Source organism: Cyphellophora attinorum (genome assembly GCF_001299255.1).
Source record: "Cyphellophora attinorum strain CBS 131958 chromosome Unknown Contig5, whole genome shotgun sequence".
Classification (NCBI taxonomy): domain Eukaryota; kingdom Fungi; phylum Ascomycota; class Eurotiomycetes; order Chaetothyriales; family Cyphellophoraceae; genus Cyphellophora; species Cyphellophora attinorum.
The window spans coordinates 950,534-966,349 of NW_017253233.1; the positions used below are offsets into that span (position 1 = coordinate 950,534).

Genomic DNA, 15,816 nt, shown 5'->3' on the forward strand with positions numbered 1-15,816 from the left:
CGGGGTCGCGGCTCCCCGCGGAAACCGTGTCCGACGCTTTGCCCGACTCGATTTAGCTCCGGCGTGCCTGCATACCCGTCGCGAGCCCGTGCGCCGTCGGACCCTCTCAGCTTACGTTACTTGTGAGTGCGTGAAGTCCCTCACCAAAGTTCTCACCCTAGATTGCTATCACATTCGCACCCTCTCCATATAAGCCAATCCCTACCTCGTCCTCAGGTAGCCATCTCGCAAGTCATGCTACATCGCTATGGCATCCTCCGAGAAGAAGGCTTTCCTGGCCGACAAGGCCTACGATAACGACGCCCCAATCGTTGATTCCGATGCAGATACAGATAACGACGACGCCTCCCCGCGACCCAGCGATGAGCATGTCCTGGACGAAGCAGAGGAACAGGAAAGATTGCTGGCCAAACCGAACAGGGCGGATGTAGTCCGAGATATCTTCGCGAAGTCAGACCAGCGAGATCGCAGGCGGCGACGACGATCAAGACGGAAGAGCGAGACTGGTTTCGACGAAGATGGCCGCGTCGTCTTCGAGATGGAGGGCGGGTTCAAGGACAACAGCTCCGAGAGTTCTGTTGATCTGACCAGGGCCGAGCCATACACACCACCTAAACGAGGACGCATGGCAGTCATACATATCGTGATCATCGCACTGTTCGTACTTCTGGCTTACGGTGCATGGACGGCATCGAGGCAGACTACCTCGGCTTCGCATCTCCGGACATACTGGAACGGCACCCATGAGTTCAAGCCAACCACTATCCTGATCTCCCTGGACGGCTTTCGTGCGGACTTTCTCAATCGTGGTATTACACCAGCACTGAATGCGTTCATCGCCTCCGGCGTTTCTCCACGATGGATGCTGCCGTCGTTCCCTTCGGTGACATTTCCCAATCACTTCACTCTGGTCACGGGACTATATCCAGAGAGCCACGGAATCGTTAGCAACCAGTTCTGGGATCCAGAAATACAGGAGGAGTTCTACTACACGGATACCACGTAAGCCTATCCGCTTTTCGTGAGCCTGAACCATCAGTCGACCACGAGGGCAGTCTTCATGCAGCATCAGAGACACTTGTTCTGAACAATGTCTCGGATCATCTTGTGGTCCTTGGGCGAGGCGCTGCCATCTTTGAAGCTCTCCTAGCGGCGAGCTGACGATTGTCTGGCCTCAAGCCTTCTCCCTATCCACTACCCCTCGCGATTTCCCGAATGTCCGACTCAGGCTGACCAATATCGGCAGGATCTCGATGCAGCCAAAATGGTGGAATGCTGAACCCATCTGGGTCACGGCAGAGGATCAGGGCGCGAAGACAGCGATTCATATGTGGCCAGGCTCCGAAGCGCATATACCAGATCGCGAGCCTACATACCTCGACAAGTTCAACGAAAGCGAGGTGCTACCGAAGAAGGTTGACCGACTCATGCACTGGCTGGATCTGCCAGGCGATGAGGTTGAACATGGAGACAAGCGTCCACAATTATTGCTCTCCTACGTACCAAACGTCGATGCAGATGGTCACAGATACGGCCCGAACAGCACAGAAATTAGAGCAACGATCGCTGATGTTGATAGCATGCTGACCATGATTGTCGAGGGGCTAGTCCAGCGCAATCTGACCGAGATTGTGAACTTGGTAGTGGTCTCGGACCACGGCATGGCAACAACCTCTACAAAACGAATCATCCAACTCGACGAACTTATCGACGTGTCCCTGATTGATCATATGGATGGCTGGCCTTTGCGCGGCCTTCGCCTGAAAGATGCGGAGCGCGATCTCGAACCACTACACCAACAGCTTCTCGCAGCAGCCAAAAAGATGGGCTCATTCGACGTCTACACGCGCGAGACAATGCCAGAAAGATACCACTTTTCCAACAACGACCGCATTGCGCCTCTTTGGATTGTGCCCAAAGCTGGCTGGGCAGTCTTAGAGAAGACCGATTTTGACGTTGCAAAAGCCCTGGAGGATGGCACAAGCTACGAGCCCAAAGGCCTTCACGGCTATGATCATGAGCATCCTTTGATGCGAGCGATCTTTGTGGCTAGAGGCCCAGCATTCCCACATCCTGGCAACAGTAGACTGGCCACGTTTCAGAACACCGAAGTCTACAACATTGTCTGCGAGAGCATCGGCATCAAGCCTGGTCCAAACAACGGCACGCTACATCTGCCTCTGAGGCCGCAGGGGCTGCACAGTGATGACAAGGCGCTGCAGCTTGATACGCCGCACGACGCGCCCGAGGATGCCGAGACGACTGATCCGCCGCCAGGATCAGGAGTGCAAGGAGATCAGCAGCCTGGTGATCCGGACCCGTCGACATCGGAGGAGGGATCACCCGACAGTGATACGTCTGGCAGCGGCAAGAAGAACTGGTGGAAGTTCTTACACGATCAGCTCGAGAAGGCAAAGGAATGGGCGAAGCAGTTTGCTGAGGCAATTAAGGGTAACAAGCCAGACTCTGGCACGACTCCGACCTGAGCATGGACCGCAAATGCGGTCCCATGTCTACATACACAGGGAAATCATCGAGTATAAATATCTCGCACAACTTGAGGACACAGATCTGTTCTGCTCATCTGTACTACGCACGACTTTCTGATCTTGACGACTTTCTGAGTTTCACGACTTTCTGATCTTCACGACTTTCTCACCGAAACGACTTTCTTACGACGGTCCAAAGCAAGCGAAAAGTTAGTGATAGTTCCACAAGTGCGAAGCCGGTGAATTCTCCAGGTGACTGAGATGGTTCGAATAAAGCTTAACATGCCGCGACGTCTTTCACCAGCGGTCAGTGAAGAATCGAAACCCGAGATGGACGCCAAGACAATCGCAGAGGCCAAGGAGGATGTCGTTCACAAGAAGGCCGCAAGTCCCAGTGTCAGTGATCTCGCAAAATGCTGTCTCCGCTATTACGGGTTGGGGTTGAAGCTCCTTCGAGACAACACGCTCCATCCCGACAAGTGCTTTCAGAGTCTTATCCGCTTCACCAAGAAGACCAGTGACGACGAGCGTAAGGACATCGTCACTACCACAATATTCGTCAACGCCCTGCTACCGGCACCAATTGCCCCCAAGCAGTTGATAGCTGCTCGTGATGCGTATCCAATGAATCCAGTCTTCATCGGCATGGTGCGCGGTCGGCTCAGAATCTGGGAATATGAATGGTGGCAGGATGAGGCAATTGGTCTCCCACAATTGAGCAAAGTCTTCGCAAAAGGAGGTCGGAAAGAATTCACTGCAATCCACGAAGACGCGAAGGCAAAGCTCGTCTCTCTGCTGGACGACATTGTGGTGGGCGTCACGCCGGACAACAATGACAAAGACGCGGAGGACGATGCCGGTGCCGATAGCAGGCGTGTCTCAGACTCTTCTGATGCTCAAGCTGCTTATGATCTAGCCGAAGATTCTGATTCCGAGGGGACGATCTTCTGATTAGCGGCCTCGGATCTCTCAAGGGGAGAACCGAGTTCACTCCGCAACCAAGTGTCTGCAATGGGCTTTCGACAGGCAACAATGCCAAGCGCAATAGGGAGTTGCGGTCCGCAGGAGCGCGATGGCAAAGGTCAAGGATGATCAGGACGAGGCATGCGGGACACCAGACGACCTTGAGAGAATGCTTGCGCTAATGCCATGCGAATGTCAGCTTCCAGCACTTTCGCAACTTCAGGTAGACAGCATACATGAATTCAGATCCAATTCTGACTATGATTCCAAGCATTCTTGGCACTAAAGAACTTTGGTACATGGGACCTTCTGCATCTGCGTATGCTACACTATGAGCGGACCCTTTAGACAAGACTCAACGCCCTGCAGCGGAACGTGCAGTTCCTGTCCCTCTCCACTGTGCCATGTTCTCGCTTCGAGAACTTCAGAGTCTCTCACGACGCCACCGTGCGGGAGCCCGCTACATCGGCGGCCACATCCACCGGAGCGATGTCCTTGATTGATATCTGTCCAGAAAGTCGCAAACATCAAAGAGTCGCAAAGCAATATGAAAACGACGATAGACGCCCGACTTGGGACTTTTGGTTGCCGCTGATGCGGGCGGGCAGGAGGGTAGATAAGCAGTCGGTGAAATGCCATAGAACATATGTAGCATGTCTTGCCTCGAACACTCACTCCTCTCTTCGACTGATCCATCAACTCCTCCCGACTCGTCGGCTTAGCTCTCCTGTCTTACATAAAATGCCTCTCACAATACGCCATACCGTTCCCTGTTGTTCACACAAAATGCATCGCTCAAGACCACGGCATATTCTTCCCTGTAACTGCCCGCCCGTGGCCGACCACACCACCAACACACCATCGATCATCAAACACAATCACCGTGCAGACTCCATTTCAGCACCGTCCTTCCCTTTACTCGCACTCCCTCCAGAAATCCGCCTGAACATCTACCTTGGCCTTCTAGACCGCTCGTCCTCGCCCTTCAACATTCACTTACGACAGAGCTCCATCCCCACCGGCAAAAGAATTCGAGCCCACGATGAGCGCGAGTGGTGGTGGGAAGACGAATGCATTTCTCTCGCTCCAAATCTAGCCGAAGTCGAGGCACCATTGCCCAATGATCACTCGATATTCCAGCCGACGGCGCGATGCAGCATCAAGGTCCACTACTCGCACTTGCACGAAGGCGGGGAAGACAACTGGAAACCCCCGCGTAGCCTTGCTCAAGCTTGCACCACGACGCGAGACGAGATTGCCATGCTTGTCCGCGACAGTAACAGGAAGCTTGAGCTGCACGCCGACGACATCTATCTCGCCTGCTGGTACGGCATAACGCACAGCTTCACTTCATCTTTATGCCTTTCACACGTTACCATCACCAAGCCCTTCAGCAATAGGCATTCGTTTAAGATTTCTGAACGGTGGCTGACGCAACTATTCCTGCGGTTTCCTTGTCTGACCTACCTGTGTCTGAAGGACCTGCATCAGCACAAGGACGAAGAGAGGTGGGGCAGCCGTTGGCAATTGGATGATCTGCGGGTCATGCAGTTCATTCTGTTGAATAGCAATTTGGACATAGTCGCGATCAGGTCTGCGGCGCAGGAGGACAGGTGTGGGATTAGCCCCGAGGACAGAGATTGCTTTCCCAACGTTGAGTTCGTGGCGCACAGGGTCGCCAGGCAGCATCTTGGAGACTTTCCGTACACCGTGGACGTGGAAGAGGAGTTGGGAAAGGCGCTGGTGAAGAAGAAACGTCGATTGTAGATGCAGGAGAAGAAGCCTAGGCCGCGGAGGAGTCGGGCGCGTTCCACGCTCGACGAGCAGATTGAGTTAATCTGGTGGAATAGTCGACGCCGCCGCATGCAGCGTTGGCCAGATTCTGAATGCGTCTGACAGCCTGCGAGATCAGCCTGATCGCCTGGCGCGCTTTGACGGACACCGGAAATAGGCCATGCTGCATTTCTTGTGTGACGGGCATCGGCTCATCTTGGCGCAAAAACGATAAGAGCGCGGACAGCGACTGAAAGCTCCGTCGTCTTGCTCTAGAGAAGATAGAGTGTTCTGCATACGAACCTGAATTGTGAGTGTCAGGCCATAAGACGTGTCAACTCGCTGTCTTTAGTCTTATTAGACCCTAGCAGCGACAGATCCGTGCCCTGCTATTACTGCGAACGGCTCGCCAGAAAGTTCATAAATAGCAACCTCGTGGCATCGAAGGCGACGCCGTCGGGTCCAGTTGAAACCAAGGCATCCTTGTGCAAGTCGCCCATCTGGGTCGAGTTCTGACAACCCGGGTTCAGAACTCAGTGTCGCAGCGTGCAGCAGGGGATCAAGGACGGAGCGAGCAAGTTATTGCTGTTCTTGAGCAGCGGTGAGGCAGGGCAAGCCGTATGCCTCCAGCGAATAGCTGTTGCAGACTGCTGCTTGTGTCCAGTGTCCAGGGCTGTTTTTGGGCCTGCAAGGTGCAAGTGGCTATGCCCAGAGTTTGGGGCCGACGACGTTAAGGATTGTGATAGTGGGGGCCTTGGTCGGGTCGTTCGTGTTCGATACGGCAGGGCTTCCGGGGTTGTGGTTCAAGTTGTCGGAATGGGCAAAACATCATCATGGGGGCCGATGAGCTCGTGAAGGTGGGTATGGGGTTACTAAGACATCAAATCTCTGGCCTACGAAGTTGTGTGTTGGGCTATGATGAGGAGGATCGATGTGTTGGAAAGTTCGCAGACCGTAGAGATGTTGCACGACGTCGTCAGAGAAGGGCAAGCGCGACTTCGCGAGCGCCTCTAGACCCATACCTGCAGTGGCCTGACCTGCTCGGCGAACTTGATTCGGACCTGCCGATCTTTGCGCGTGTCTCACTCGTACGAGTGAGTGCTGTAGCCCACATCGGGACCTCGAGTGATCTAGCAACCACGAGTTGCAATTGCGGGGGAGGGGCAATTGATGCGGTGAGACAGTCTTATGCCCATTGCTCAGTCATACTCCCGCCTCTACGCTTCGATGCCTTCAATCATCGATTTGGGAGGCATGAGGATGTTCATCCAAATTCATGAAATCATAGGTGGTTGGCTTGCTGTTAAGCACTGTGTAATCAAAGTGGGTGAGAATCAGAGGAGGCAGGAAAAGGTTGCCGTGGAAGACCTTGAGTAAATCCGGCTACCCGTGCATATAAATCCTTCTCGCTGGATAAGTGCAAGCTCAGACGCTAAATCTATCCTCAATGAGAGTTCTCCACGCTTCGATGGCGACACACAATCGCGCAATCGGCCGTTTGACTTTATGTACTGCACCGTGTGGTCAAAGTACGAAGTACAGGTTCGGGGACGAACCCTATCTGTTAGTGTTTCATAGTCTACTAATTTCTTCTGAGGAAGAAGATGGACCCTCACACCGTGAGATAAGAGCATGGCTGGCGCTGCACGAGAAGCTTTGAACGATGTCTTTGGCTGGCTGCAGGAGGTCGAGTGGGCGAAATATTCATCTCGGCTGGGGATCAATGGACATAACATAGAAGGTTGGCCGGGCAATATGTCAGGCCTGACATGGTCCACCGTACTGATCGAGATGATCTGTTGTGTGGCGAGCAGATTCTACTGTACCTGTCGGTGGACCTGAGTTATTCCCAGAAAGCCACTCACGCGCGCAGCTACGGCATCGGCACACAGTTCATCGCCGACACTGCAGGAGATCATTGAGCCAGCGGCCGTCGGTCAGTCATTGAGGTACCCAGCCCTCAAGTACGGGTGCCTGACCTAAGTCTACTCTCTGTTGTCGATTGAAAGTGTCTTTGATCCAGATATCGTGGAGTATCAGGCTAGCAGAATTAAAGTGTTTGCATCTTTGCCCTATGTGATGCCAAACATAGCGAGGCGTACTTGGACGGAAGCTCTTACCGTGCCTCGCCGCAGGACCTGGGACAATTCAACGATCATGCCGTATAGTCAGTAACAGGCCTTCTGAGTTCGTACAGTGTGTGTCAGCAACGCATGTGTCCGAGGGACTCCTGCCACTTTGGCAGCAGCAGTGATGATGTGTAATTTGGTGCTCGTAGCTCAGGCTGGACAACAGTAGTGGTAGACGTCTTTGGAGATTGTGCGAATACCTGATTGAGAACGTTTGCCCGATCCAGCCACGCTGACAGCTTAGGTTTCGGAGCCCGCAACGACGCAGCGGCGAATGGGTGAAGAGCACTAGTACAATGGCTATAGATGTCTCGACCAATGTTAGCGAGCTTCGGCAGAGGATCCGTGTATAACATTGGTGCTGCCAAGGCACAAGGTTGTTTTTGGGTCTTCCGTGAGAGTGCTTATGGTGCTCGTTCAGGGATCCGTTTCTGGGGCTCGTATGCAGGTATGGGGCAGGATGCCTTGGCCCTCGTGGAGGCTCTTTGCTCGGCAGCAACAACAAGTGTTACGTAGTGACCTAAATTGTTAGGTGGTCGCGTACTCTGCGGGGCCGGGGATTCCGCTGGATGCCTCTGATACGTTCTGCATCGCCACTGTACGGCCAGCTGCGGTACTCCCAAACATTGCTCATAGCCGTGGGCCGACGTGGCCGGGCTAACACTTCGACAAGCGAACATGTGGTGAGTAAACCTTTGTGATGATTCCCGAGGAGTCTCAGAGCAGTCTCAGGATTGCCAGGATCGAGGTCATGACAAGTGCTGACCGCAGTCTGGTGTGTCAACTCTGATCTCGAATAATCCGGTCATGCGCACGGACGCTGCTCGAAACCTGACGAACAGGAGGATGGACCTGTCCTGCATTCGCCACACAGATGGTGCCCGATCTTCTCGAGATGCATGGTGAATTGGCGATATCCGGGATGGTGGCAGGGAATCAGGGTCGGAAGACAAGCTGCGCGCCCGAGGCTGAGTCGTTCGGCTAGCCTCACAGCGAAAGTGGGTCTCAGCCACGTTTAAATCGAACTCAGCCAATGAAATAAGGTGCCAGCTGGATCTAGCGCCAAAGCTTCCCTATTTTTGAGCGGTTGCTCAACGTCATACTAACGGCTCCCGGCTAGCCAAACCACATTCACCTGGAACTTGGCCAGGGGCCAGAGCTTGACCTGACCTCTTTGCTGTAAGTTACTGCACCCCACAAACGTACAGCCGCGGACTCCAATTCTCTGCGGCGCTGACAGAGCGGAATCTGGTCGCCTGGCCTTGATGCTGGCCCGCTTTCCGCCGTATACTTCGCCAGAGTCGCAAGTCCTGCCCCAGCCTTCCACCAATCCGGTATACTAGAGTCCACCTATGCTATATGCATGTCTGACCTGGTCGCCGGACCTGATTGGCGGCTGAAGTGGCTACGCCCACTCTATTCTATGCTGCCTCTATTCTCGCCTGGCCCCGAGGAACAGCAAACTTCCAGCACAGCAGGTGGACTCGGTGATGAACGGCCTGATGTTGGACATCTATAAGATGGAGGTGCCATGCCCTTCGTTGAGACTGTACTTCCATCACAACAACAATCGCTACAGCATCTAATCAATAATCCAACTTCCACTTCTCCCTCCAAACATTCGCTACTTGTCTCATCAAGTCATCAATCAACAACAATGGCCGCTAAGATTACCTCTCTCATCGCTCTCGCAGCTGTTGCTACTGCTGCTCCCAATGGCGGCGGCGACTGGAAGAACCAGAACGGCGGTGGCTGGGGTGACCAGTGTGTGCCCAGCACTGTCACCATTCCGGCTCCTCCTCCAGTCACCGTTACACCTCCCCCGGTCACAGTCACCAGTGTCAGCCAGCAGTGGTGCGATAACAAGACCATTACGCTGCCGGCTCCTCCCGCGGTGACTGTCACAAGCAAACAGTGGTGCGACGTTAGCACGATCACTTCCACGACCACTTTGCCCGCGCCCCCTGCTGTTACAGTCACGGTCACCAGCAAGGGATGGCAGGACGTGTCTACGGTCACGGTACCGACCACCATCTACAGCACCGTCACAAGTAAGGCGTGGTGCGACGTCAGCACCGTCACTTCGACCTATACTTCGACCTACACCGCTCCCTGCACCGCCAGCACCACTACCACGACTACAACCGGATGGGTGCCTGTGGCGACAACGGGCTGGAAGAATTACTAAGGAATCTCCGCCTTCATCTGCAGCATGAGCGTTTGAGACCTTCACCCGTCCACCCGAAACGGTATCATCACTTGGATTCTTGGCAGCATAGAGAACACTGGGAATGGCATTGCATATACGGCGGTATAAAACGAGTCTCTTATTATTGTTGATACGACACGAGCTTGACGAGTCTCATACCACACTCATTACATAATATTGGGCCGGAAGTACAGGTCCTGACTTAATTGATAGTGCATAGTTGGAAATATCATCTTCTGCAACTCCATACATATCATCCTGTTCGAAGTGCTATGTTCTGCGATGCATATCGCAGCCATTGACAAAGCTTGTGTTTGACAATAGTATGCTGATGTATATGCCAAGCCCGATGTGGATATGTCCCCTGGGCCGTCCCGAGCTTGGTGGGTCTACCTACCTATCTAAGTAATCTGTAGTAGCCCGAGGCACGGCAGTAACACTTAAGGCACCTTGCACTCATCGAGCCAGGAGCGTGATATGATCGATCGTTTGCTGAAGTCTTGAGAATGTTGCTATGGGATCCGCGCGCACCCGTTCCCGACACGAAGGACGGTCAGTCTGACTACTGAACGTTTAGAGACAGCCAGACAGCACATAATAAGATCCTCCGGACCGCATTCATGCCGGCACGTCACACAGTGTGAGGTGAGCGACTGCTACACCGTTCTGCGCCTCCCTGACGACATGGGCCAACGACTGAATCGATTCAATCTCTCACCACACCTATGTGCGGCACCTCCTCTAACCGGCTCGACCTCAGGTCCTAGGCGGTATCATTGTCGTCAGCCTCATCGGTGTTTGGAGCGACGACTTTTCTGACGCGCTCGAGAGTGGCGATGTTGACCAAAGTACTCAAGTCGGTCTCGTGGTCGATCGCATCGATGAAAGATCCGTTATCGTCGTTGCCGACGCTTTTGACCTTCAAGGTGAACTCACGGGTCATCTCTCCAGTACTTTGTAGCTTCTGCGTAAGTTAGCTCATGCTATCGTGGTCCAGCGGTACAACTTACCCGCCGTATCACACGGATCTCTATGCCTTCGTGAGAAGCTGCCCGGAGAGTGACCACCCCACGCTCATGAATACCGGTAGAGTTTTCGCCATTCCCCCCGCCACGAACCACGCCGTTCTTATCGGTTTCGACGCAGTACTCGCCTTCCGCTTTGCGACAGCCGGCAGTTCGCTGCGAAAGTCAGTTAGAATCCGAAGGAGCATGTGTTGCACTCACCCCAGTGCTATTGACCTTGGAGAAGGAATGCCCAACGTGAACTTCCTGTTCACCGCTTGCATCGAATTCTGCACGAGGGTTGGGCATGACCTTGCCTTCTCTGCGCTTCGGTGATCGCTTCCTTGGTGACGCAGATCGACGACGACCAACAGAGCCTTGGAAGATCGCAAGTTTCGTCCTCTTCGGGGTCGCATGCCTTCGCGGGGATCGGGCATGGGACTGTAGTGACGGGGAGGATATGGATAGTAGGCCTGGAAGCGTTAGTGTGATTTCAACTCGTGAGGAGCCTCCCTTCACTTACACTGGGTGGCTGCTGATAGTAGTCGGGCTGATAGTGGTCGGGCTGATAGTGGTCGGGCTGATAGTAGTCGGGTTGGTAGTAGTCGGGCTGATGGTAGTCGGGCTGATAGTAGTCGGGCTGATAGTTGTTGTGATAAAGGGGTGGATCGCCGTACTGGCCCTGCGCGAGTCAGCGTATTCGTCTAGTGCTGCATGAAATACTCACATAGTGGGAGTTCATGGCATCCAGGGGCATGGTACTCATCGGGGGCGTTCGACGCTTGGGGGGACCAATGTTGCGCTCCATACTCATGATCTCGTATGATCGACGGACACGTATCGGTGAAAGTAAAAAAGGCGCGAGTGCGCCAACAGTCGTGCTTGAAGGGGTGTAAGAAAGTCGCGAATCGATAGAAAGTCGCACGTCGGCAGAAAGTCGAGTATGTACCTGGAGAAAGGAAAACAGAAACAAACGAAGACTTTATAGGGGGCCGCTCGGTTCAGAAGAGTGAATACAACCGGGCGTGAATACACTCAGTCACTCTCCCCGGCGCCTTCGTTGCGAAACCCTCACCGTCCTGGTCGCCTCACCATGTTAGCCATCTCGAATACGACACCTGGCTTCCCTACACTGCTCAAGTCCAGCTTGACTCCCTGCCCAACCTGTCGAAATCCATACTTCTCATATATTGGCTTGCCCTGAACGCCCGCCTCCAAATACGCAGGCGTGCCTTCACGTTCTGACTGCTCGATTCCCCACCGAATAAGCATTCCTGCTGCACCGCGTCCGCGCTGGCTCGATCTCGTAACAAGATGCATCAGTACCCACGCCGGTTGTCCAGCAGGAATCCAGGATGCGCGAGCGCGGTCGCGCGATAAGAGAATGAAGTCATGGAGTGGCTGATTGAAGTTCGGTGGCCATTCAGCCTGGTTGTGTGGGAGAGTGGCGACTTCCCAGTGGGACATGGAGTCGAATGAGTATCCTTTGGGAAAGGAATGCCATCGAGCAATCGCGATGATGTCGCCTTGCGGGATGAACTTGGAGATGGGCTCCATTGGATCGTCAGATGTGGTGGGCGAATACGATCCAGCTACATCGACCACTTTCATGAACCTTGCTGTCGGGTCCTCCAAGAAGCGCTGTCGTTGGCGTCCCATCAGCAGACGAAGGCGCTCTTGCGCCTCAGCCTGTGTTGCGACTGGCCATGCAACGGGGTTTGGAGGTGCTACGAGGTCATCTCCTGGTTCGTATATGTCGGCGTGGGCGATGATTGCGTCGAAGTCAGGTAGTTCGACTGGTGCAATGATTAGTGGCATGCCTTGACCTGAAGTGATCTCAATCCTGAGGCTTTCAGTCGTCCAGAGCACAAGGTCTCTTTGCTGGGTTCAGGTGTGATATGTGTACCATTGTTGGATGTATGAGCCTGCTGCCGGTCTCGACCTAATAGCGCTGTGCCATTGTTGTGAGTCAAATAGCCCTTATCCACATTTTGCGCTTGTATACGCTCGACAAGTCTCCGCCTTGGGCGATCATGTCCATGATTTGTAAGAATGCGAAGACGTTATCGTCCGTTCATTCTCGAATGCACTGCTTCGAAAGGACCTATAAGACCGACAAGGGAGACGTGGCTAAGCACGACGAGAAAGCGAGGCGCGTCGGAAGGACTACGAAGGCACGACGTCATCGGTCGTGGTTACCTTCACCGACCAATTTTCTCTTGCAGTGTTGTCGCCGCTTATGCTTCAACGTCTATCATGAAGCCAATGTGCACTTAATGCAACAGGAGACGCTCTCATGGATGACAATATACTGAAGCCGGTTGTACGATGACACGTTCCCCTTAGCACTCTCCATCGCGATAACGAAGATGCTCACTCGCACTTCTCCGCCGGCGGCCTTGCCGACACAGATACGGCCGCCGGCTATCAGACAGTGCCTAATGAGGCAGGTACCGATGCCGACCTGCTATTAAGTGACAACGTCCGAACAGATGCTCATCTCTCGTCCCATCACATTGAAGACTCTTGACCACTCGCCGCCGTGACTATCGTCACAATATCTACAACTCAAGCCTCGATACACTCCACGACTACGATGGGATCAACCACTCCCTCCGCCCCAAAGGACCTCAAAATCGGCATCCTCGTCCCATCCTCAAACACAGCCCTCGAGCCCCTGACCATCTCTCTCCTCAACACCTACAGCCCCTACAATCCTCAACATGATCCATCTCTCCCCAGCATCACAGTCCACTTCTCCCGCCTGCCCGTAACCGCCATCTCACTCAGCCCCCAAGACCTCTCCCAATTCGACACCTCCAACCCCGCAGACTCCCCCATCATCAAAGCCGCCAAGCTCCTCGCGGACGCGAACGTGGATGTCATCGGGTGGTCCGGCACGAGCGCGGGATGGTTGGGGTTTGAGAGCGATGTCAAGTTGTGTGCGTTGGTTGAGCAGGAGACGGGGGTGAGGATGACGACTAGTACGTTGGCGCTGAATCATGTGCTGGAGGAGTTGGGCTATCGGAAGGGGCAAAGCGACGTGTTTGGGATGATCACACCGTATCTCGATGCGGTCCAGTCGAAGATTGGAGAAGTCTACGCCAAAGAAGCGAACTGGGAGATCGTCGAGTCCCATCTGGGCGTTAGCAAGAATTGGGATATTGCTGCGACCACGGAGGAGACGCTTGAGAAGCAGATGGCGGAGGTGGTCAAGGCGCAGGCGGGGATGCCGCGAACGAAAAGCAGGCAGATGGTTGTGAGCCCGTTTTGCACGAACTTGCGGGCGGCACATTTGGCGGGGAAGTGGGAGAAGGAGTATGAGAAGTACGGATTGGTTGTGTTGGATACGGTGGCGACGGTGGTGTGGGAATGTTTGAAGATGTTGGGGAGGCCAAAAGGTGAAATTAAGGGTTGGGGAAAGCTATTCGAGCTGTAGGCTGGTCTGTCACTTGGGTCAAATTAAGCATTAGCATTCCTTATACACGCTGGTACTCCTGACCAGGCGCCGTCCAGGACGTCAGTGCTCGGCTGATGCGCCGCTATCGCGTGCCGAACCCCCTGACGTTAATCTCATATGGCAATCCAGTACCACTGCCAACATCTCGATTCCCGGCATCCGCCTCGCGAGCCTGATCACGCTTCCCTGACTTCTTTCCGATGCACTGCTTCTGAGACTGTGCGTCGAGTTCTGTAGGCTTGCTGCGGAGTAGAAGCTGGCGTGGCCGCTCGCGGTAGTGCTGCGTGTATTTCCGGTACGAAACGGCGGCCTGGTGGGTAGAGGTCCGGTCTGAGGTTGATTGATAGTGGAATCTGCCGCTGAAGGTCTCGTTGACGCGAAATTTGGGAGTATGCTGTGTGCGACGCTCGCTCGTGGTTCATTGATTGCATCGGAGTCGGCGCGAGTGTGCGTTGGTTCCCTCGAGGGTGCTGGGAGTGGTTGTGTTGCAGCATTCGGCCAGAGCGCAGCATTGAAAGCGAGCTCGTCTGGAACAGGGTTGTGGATGACCGAATTATTGGAGCCGAATGAAAGAGTGCTGGACGACTTGTTCAGGGCGGGCTGGACTATGCCGTTCACACGCGACTCGGCCGAGCCCTTGCCTTTCTTTGATTGCTTCCGCACGCTGCCGCTATCGTCATCGTCGTCCAAATCGGATTCGAGGTCCACAAGGTCGTCTACCGACGGCTTGCGCATACCTCGCAGTATTTCAGCAAAGAGACGCATCATGGTCTGGAAGTCGGTTTCGGTCATGGGCTTTCCGCTGTACCTGGAATGCTCGTACACCAATAGGAAGTCCTCAACCAGCTCATCATCAGGTAGCACAGCCAACTCTGCCAGCCGTGACAGATAAGTCCGCATTCCCACACCCTCAGGTCTGGTCAACACATCCACCCACATCTCATCTGGCAATAGCGTCCCGCCTTCCGCTCGATGCCCGGAGCCAGACTCACAGCCTTCGCCTCAATCAAATCCACCAACTCATCCGCAACCTGCGCATACTCCAACCCGGGCATCTCCTCGCTCGCCGGGCTCTGCCACCCGGGATGCTTGATCTCCCCCCACTTCGGCTTCAACAACGCCTCCTCCTCCTTCGTCAGAGTATGATGATGATGATGCACCTTCATCTGCCCACTCAACGCCAACATCCTCTCCCCAGCCCCGTCCACTTCCTTCTCAATCCTCCGTCCCCTCGGCTTCGCCTGATACGCGATCACTGCCGTCCGCGCATACGTTTCCTGAATCAACCTATACGTGTTCCTCCCCGGCAAGTCCTCCCGCTCGATCGGCAAGAACGTCTTGGGAATGTCGCGAAGGATACTTCTAGTAGTGTATAGGCGCGTGCAGTAGAGGAAGGCGGCGATGAGGGCGGTGAGGACCCAGGCGGCGGCGATGATGATTATATCGACTATGCGCCGGCGCGACCATGATTCGTAGAGTTTGTCGGCGGGAGCGACGCCGCAGAAGGCGATTAGGAGGAGGAAAACGAAGGTGAAGGAGGACGAGTAGAAGATCTTGAAGAGGATCTCGCGTGTGCGGCCAGCCATGATGGGCGGGAAGTGGAGGCATGGCGGCCAGGCTATGAGGTGTGCAGTCAAGCGGCCACAGCTGATACAGAAGGTATTACGATACACATTATGTCGTTGTGTCACGATATCTAGGTAGGTGAACGTGGTGGAGAGACAGGAAAGCAATTGTATGCATGCATGAAGTCATTTGGCCCTTAGGGCGGTCCCTGTGGACCAGTACT

The 15,816-nt window shown here is 54.3% G+C and overlaps 8 protein-coding genes across 8 annotated transcripts; 5 read left to right on the forward strand and 3 right to left on the reverse strand.

The window, feature by feature from the left end:
* Positions 1–247: 247 nt before the first annotated feature.
* AB675_7021 (putative pyrophosphatase/phosphodiesterase) lies at positions 248–2,486 on the forward strand (the record flags this gene model as incomplete). Its single annotated transcript, XM_018147357.1, has 2 exons — positions 248–1,002; positions 1,247–2,486. 2 exons carry the CDS (start codon positions 248–250, stop codon positions 2,484–2,486), a joined length of 1,995 nt encoding a protein of 664 aa, XP_018003424.1.
* Positions 2,487–2,771: 285 nt separating this feature from the next.
* AB675_7022 (uncharacterized protein) lies at positions 2,772–3,440 on the forward strand (the record flags this gene model as incomplete). The annotated part of the gene is made up of 1 exon (XM_018147358.1): positions 2,772–3,440. The coding sequence occupies one exon, from the start codon at positions 2,772–2,774 to the stop codon at positions 3,438–3,440; it is 669 nt and encodes a 222-aa protein (XP_018003614.1).
* Positions 3,441–4,238: 798 nt separating this feature from the next.
* Positions 4,239–5,219, forward strand: AB675_7023 (uncharacterized protein; the record flags this gene model as incomplete). Its single annotated transcript, XM_018147359.1, has 1 exon — positions 4,239–5,219. The coding sequence occupies one exon, from the start codon at positions 4,239–4,241 to the stop codon at positions 5,217–5,219; it is 981 nt and encodes a 326-aa protein (XP_018003609.1).
* Positions 5,220–9,011: 3,792 nt separating this feature from the next.
* On the forward strand, positions 9,012–9,542 carry AB675_7024 (uncharacterized protein; the record flags this gene model as incomplete). Its single annotated transcript, XM_018147360.1, has 1 exon — positions 9,012–9,542. One exon carries the CDS (start codon positions 9,012–9,014, stop codon positions 9,540–9,542), a length of 531 nt encoding a protein of 176 aa, XP_018003360.1.
* Positions 9,543–10,326: 784 nt separating this feature from the next.
* Positions 10,327–11,381, reverse strand: AB675_7025 (uncharacterized protein; the record flags this gene model as incomplete). The annotated part of the gene is made up of 5 exons (XM_018147361.1): positions 10,327–10,527; positions 10,574–10,744; positions 10,790–11,008; positions 11,091–11,249; positions 11,295–11,381. The coding sequence occupies 5 exons, from the start codon at positions 11,379–11,381 to the stop codon at positions 10,327–10,329; spliced, it is 837 nt and encodes a 278-aa protein (XP_018003483.1).
* A 257-nt stretch (positions 11,382–11,638) lies between these two features.
* On the reverse strand, positions 11,639–12,385 carry AB675_7026 (uncharacterized protein; the record flags this gene model as incomplete). The annotated part of the gene is made up of 1 exon (XM_018147362.1): positions 11,639–12,385. The coding sequence occupies one exon, from the start codon at positions 12,383–12,385 to the stop codon at positions 11,639–11,641; it is 747 nt and encodes a 248-aa protein (XP_018003613.1).
* A 778-nt stretch (positions 12,386–13,163) lies between these two features.
* On the forward strand, positions 13,164–14,006 carry AB675_7027 (uncharacterized protein; the record flags this gene model as incomplete). The annotated part of the gene is made up of 1 exon (XM_018147363.1): positions 13,164–14,006. One exon carries the CDS (start codon positions 13,164–13,166, stop codon positions 14,004–14,006), a length of 843 nt encoding a protein of 280 aa, XP_018003346.1.
* Positions 14,007–14,109: 103 nt separating this feature from the next.
* Positions 14,110–15,613, reverse strand: AB675_7028 (uncharacterized protein; the record flags this gene model as incomplete). Its single annotated transcript, XM_018147364.1, has 3 exons — positions 14,110–14,337; positions 14,433–14,936; positions 15,020–15,613. 3 exons carry the CDS (start codon positions 15,611–15,613, stop codon positions 14,110–14,112), a joined length of 1,326 nt encoding a protein of 441 aa, XP_018003352.1.
* Positions 15,614–15,816: the final 203 nt, after the last annotated feature.